This window comes from Sphaeroforma arctica, assembly GCF_001186125.1.
Source record: "Sphaeroforma arctica JP610 unplaced genomic scaffold supercont1.1541, whole genome shotgun sequence".
NCBI classification, from domain to species: Eukaryota; class Ichthyosporea; order Ichthyophonida; genus Sphaeroforma; species Sphaeroforma arctica.
This window is the reverse complement of record NW_014039017.1, coordinates 1-4,981: the sequence shown is the minus strand read 5'-3', so window position 1 is coordinate 4,981 and position 4,981 is coordinate 1. Positions and strand designations below refer to the sequence as shown.

Sequence of the window (4,981 nt, the reverse complement as noted above, 5' to 3'; positions counted from 1 at the left end):
CAACTATTCCAAGGAATGTATTGTAGTGTATATGCGCGAGCGACGTACAGTGTACAATCCTAGGACAAGAAATGAACAGGGGTTAGTTGGTCACTAATTCTATAGCATTCTTCCCAATTCTCACACAACACTACCTCGAAACACATGCCTACACCAGGAAAGTACCGTTTGTAGCGTATGAGGGTGTGCGTGAAAGATATGGCGTGCATCCTTGCGACAAAAGACGGACGGTCGAGGTATTGCAGCCTGAGTTTCCGCATGTAGATTTCACCCACATAGATGTAGGCGAGGACTCTCTTTGGACACCCACACGCGAAACCGAAGAGAATGTTAAACTGAGGTAGGCAAGCTAAGTAGCGTATGTAACTTGTGTATGTATCTGTATGGGCTTTTTGGTTTATTCATACACGCACTGGCTCTTGTTTCAGATACCCGTTTGAACAGTATATCTGCCATACTTAGCTTCGGTAGGTATAGATCTACGGGCTGCAGTGGCCACTCCGAATACACACCTCGCTGTGGAATGGCCATATCGTCCCTATACCCACATTGGAGTGGTACCTTTCTGTTATTCTCACCCGAAGATCAGATTGCACGTATAGAGGTACAAGTAGAAGCATGCAACAAATACGAATGAAATTTACTTCCGTCTGCTCTTACGAACACAGCTTAACTTTGAAACAACAACGACTATACACCCCACGATATATGACACGCCAGTCGGGTTACTTCCTTAGTTTCAGTATCGTTGTCATAGTACGTACTACATGTAAGTTCGAGTGTGGTGCCAGATACGAACTATAGAAATAAGTCCCTCTGATTCTCCCGTAGGGTTTTGGCTTTCTTGAAATTCCTCGGCACTCGAGCAGAAACGTCTATCGCAGTCGTCTCGCATAACGATTTTCTATCGACTTTCTTCAACGTAATTGAAGGCCCTGATAGCCTACGTGGCAGGTATGCAACTCAAATGTGTATACAATCTGTATACATATATGTATATTAACATATGTGTAATTTGTATACATATATGTATATTCACATATATGTATATACGAGTACGTTTATATATATATATATATATATATTGACACATACACAAACACACACACGTTTACACACACACACACATATATATATATATATATATACATATTCATGGTGTGCTAAATTGTTTGTACGTGTATATACGGTATGTCCATAATGAAGAACATTTGAATTTGATCATAAACACTAGTCATATGCCAAGACTTGCCAGTCCAGATTTTATTGAATGGCTGGTTGTACTAAATATATGTCTTACTGTCGTATGGAAGTTAATCAAACTGTACTGCCACAATAGTTTTATAAACATGTATATATATATATATATAAATAGATACTGTGTTACACCTGAACTTAAGAAGTGATTCGTAAGATATCTACCACATACTTGTTCACCGCATTGACAAAATGACAACGCTAGAGATATGTTTAGTTGGATGCGGTGCTAGATCGAACAGCGCAGTCTCAAAACTTTTCGACTCTACTTCGTTGATTGAACCAACATTTGTTTCTCCTAATACCAGATTCTATAATTGTGAACGAAGGACGGTGGTACTAACCACCAGGTGGCAGTAGGAGATTATAAACATCGCGCACTTGAGGCACACTTCGTACATGCCGTCCATTTCGTCCTTGAAGTACACATTACGTGTAGCAATGTGGACCGGGCCATGCTCGTATGGAGCGTATTGTGGCTCTATTTGATTGAATCGGAGGCTCGGAGCTGTACCAGTTGTTGAACAATTATGAGCCTTTAGTGCCTTGGTCTCAACTCGCCACCCTCTAACTACTAGGAGAGCCCCAAAGACTTCAATTGGCAAACTCCCACACACGAGTAACAAAATATATATACAAATTTCCGTACATAGGCCATAACCCGTAGCCCGTAAAACCTGCCTTCTAAATAAAACCAAATGTTTGATTTCAGAAGGCTATGTATGACATTTAAATACATATAAATATTTCATAGTATAGTGCTGCACCATATGCTTGCGTAGTTATTTTTAAAATAAATAAATATTACATACATATGCACCATATGTAAATAAATACTAATTGTACATGACTAACAATGTAAATATGTATGTATTTACTGCATGTGTAAATACTATGTGTACATGACTAACTAACTATGTAGATGTATGTATTTACTCCATATTTAAATACTTGTGGTTTTGTTCGTTGAAAAATAGTACAGAGGTACTCATTCTCTGGAATTGTCAATACAAAACGCAACCAAATCTATTTACAAATTACAAAGCCTCCATTATAATTTTATCACACAATAGCGTAGACGTTCTGATTGGCGAATCAGAAGTTAAGATCCAATCAAATCATATATATTGACACCCGCACTGCGCAGGTGTATTGCCCACGCGACCAGATGTTTTATTAAATTTTTGTTTTAAATTTTTAAAACGGGAACACTGTCGAAATGCACCGTCTGATATATAACTCATTGCTAATTTTATTGGCGACTAGAATTCTTCACAAATATGTGCAACCTTGGCCGACGCACGCGTGACACTACGGCATATCTAGTTCTTATCTTCCACACAGCTTTCACAATTGTATAGTCTTATTTATCGAGCACATCTATCAATATTATACCATTTCGACAATTTTATAAACACAACTGATTACTAGAGTAGATTGAGTGCGTGTTGTGAGGCATCCCACGATCAGACACTATGCCGAGCGAAACAGACAGACTATTGGCGGAGCACACGGACAACACCAACAGCAATGGTACCAACCAAAATACAGCACAACATGGCAGCAAGTTGAAATCACAAGTGACAGAGGTCGCATCGTTGGATGGCGATGTACCCTCATCTGGCGACGAAGACCCTTTCACATCGCACTCGAACGTATTAAGATTCGAATGGGAAGATACACGCGCTGAAGTGGCCTCGAGGCTACACCTACAGGAGATATGGGATACGTGCGAGGTGTATCCCGAGTGGCAGAGGCGGCTGCTTATCAAAGAGATCGGATCTGCATACTTACGGTACAGTATACCTTTACATATACTAGAGTACCGCATCACTATGATTGCTATGAGATTGCACGAGCGTGTCAGGCTTTCCCATACATCATCGGGGGCACTACTTATACTGTTTTGCGAAGAGAAAGTTTTCGTAGACAGGCCAGACGGTGACAAAGATGCCAATCGAGAATACGTCGAGTTGGTCCCGGCGGGAAACAAGGATGTAAATCTGGCCAAAATGGTGGATGTCGAGAAAGTCGCAGATAGCATTATAAACGGGCAGTCTTGCCGGACAGCACTGAAGCGCTTGATAGAGATACGACATGCGCCCGATACACCCTGGCCCAAGTGGGCGTATATACCGGCCGCTGTGGGCTTTGTCGTAGGTTACGGCCCGCTATATAACGGTGCTGGTGTATATGAGACACTATGTGCTGCATTAGTAACCTTGATTGTGAGCTCACTAGAGGTGTACTGGAGTGTCTTTCATCGTGTAGGTTTGGGTAAACAGATGCTGGTTGCATTCCTTGCTGCTAGTGGCGTGGCTATATTTCACATATACATCCAGCAAATCAATGTCATGAACGCAATTATGACGAGTCTTACCTGCCATCTCCCCGGGTTAGCTCTGACCAATGCACTTACGCACGTAGTCTTTGGATACAACCATGTAGGTGCACACGGACTCGTGCAAGTGTTGGTGGTGTCTGCTAATCTCGGGGTGGGTGTGATTGGCGGATTGACCTTCGTGGGAAGTCTTTCGGGCCATATTATTTTGCCGAGTCTGGCTCCAGTATCGCAATTCGCATGGTATATACCGCATATCTCGATTGTCTTATCGTTGGTGCCCACAGTTATCTTAAACAAGGGAAAGTTGTCGCATCTCCATTGGTACGCGCTCGGTACCTTTGCCGCATACTATGGCACCCAATTCGGACACAAAGTGATGGGTATTGACCAGTTTGCCTCGTGTGTGGGTGCTACGGTAACTGGTGTGATCGCCAATGCATATGGAAACTATACTGATAGTGGGCCAGCCATAGAACTCGTGCTTATATCTATAATTGCGATTGTGCCGGGAAGCTTCACGCTGAATTTCACGACGGCTATGGATACTGCAAGCTCCATCTCGCTTGCGAGAGACATGATGATCGTAGCTCTGTCGATCGTCACCGGACAATTTATTTCATGCGCTATCCTACCACCAAAACGACAGCTTTAATCCGTATCAGGAGCTGTAAGCTGCTGGTTAGGTACTGCTGTGAACAACATATTTATCAAAAGACACGGGAAGTGCACACGGTAGACCGAATGGTGACCCGAGTTATGGTACAATACACACCATGCAGCTATCTCCCTGGGCCCTGGGGGTGAATCTACAAAATATGTCGGTATCAAAAAATCAAGACAACAAATATTTTAATTTTAGAAATTTAGCATAGCCCCTCGTTTTTATTACATTAGTAGGCTATGAATCATTATATTGAATTTAGCAAGAATAAATACACTTGTGTGCTGGCGGCTGCACACCATCTTCTCTTGGGAATATACGTATCTTCTCTTGATCATTCTTCTATTATTCCTAGTGGTTTCTACGTCCACATCCCACGATACAGATCAACTCACTCTACTGCCTTGTCGCCAAAAGAGATAAACTACAAATAGCAACATCGATACGCTAGTTAGTTTCTTCATCAAGGTTGTGACTATAAGCTTTAACGCAACGCATAATTCTGCCCCAGAAGCTCAGTGTGCAAGGAATTGGTCAGGTATGACGGATTTCTAATGATAAAATGAATGAAATGGCCTAGTGAATATATATGTAAGCACCAGTAGAGTGATATATATATATATATATATTTGCACCAGTAGTGATATATATATATATATATATATTTGCAACAGTAGAGTGATACATATAAATACATAATTTTTTATTACGTGTACACG

The 4,981-nt window shown here is 41.5% G+C and overlaps 2 protein-coding genes across 2 annotated transcripts; both read left to right on the top strand.

Annotated features, from left to right (window-relative positions):
- Positions 1 to 149: 149 nt before the first annotated feature.
- Positions 150 to 1,617, top strand: SARC_11129 (hypothetical protein; the record flags this gene model as incomplete). Its single annotated transcript, XM_014294793.1, has 3 exons — positions 150 to 340; positions 832 to 954; positions 1,566 to 1,617. Coding segments are annotated over 3 exons (366 nt in total), but the record flags the coding sequence as incomplete, so codon positions are not given.
- Positions 1,618 to 2,619: 1,002 nt separating this feature from the next.
- Positions 2,620 to 4,800, top strand: SARC_11128 (hypothetical protein). Its single transcript, XM_014294792.1, has one exon. It carries the CDS (start codon positions 2,733 to 2,735, stop codon positions 4,251 to 4,253), a length of 1,521 nt encoding a protein of 506 aa, XP_014150267.1. The 5' UTR covers positions 2,620 to 2,732; the 3' UTR covers positions 4,254 to 4,800.
- Positions 4,801 to 4,981: the final 181 nt, after the last annotated feature.

Excerpts from the sequence above, each read along its gene's own strand:
- SARC_11128 (XM_014294792.1), top strand. The coding sequence starts at position 2,733 with ATGCCGAGCGAAACAGACAGACTATTGGCGGAGCACACGGACAACACC.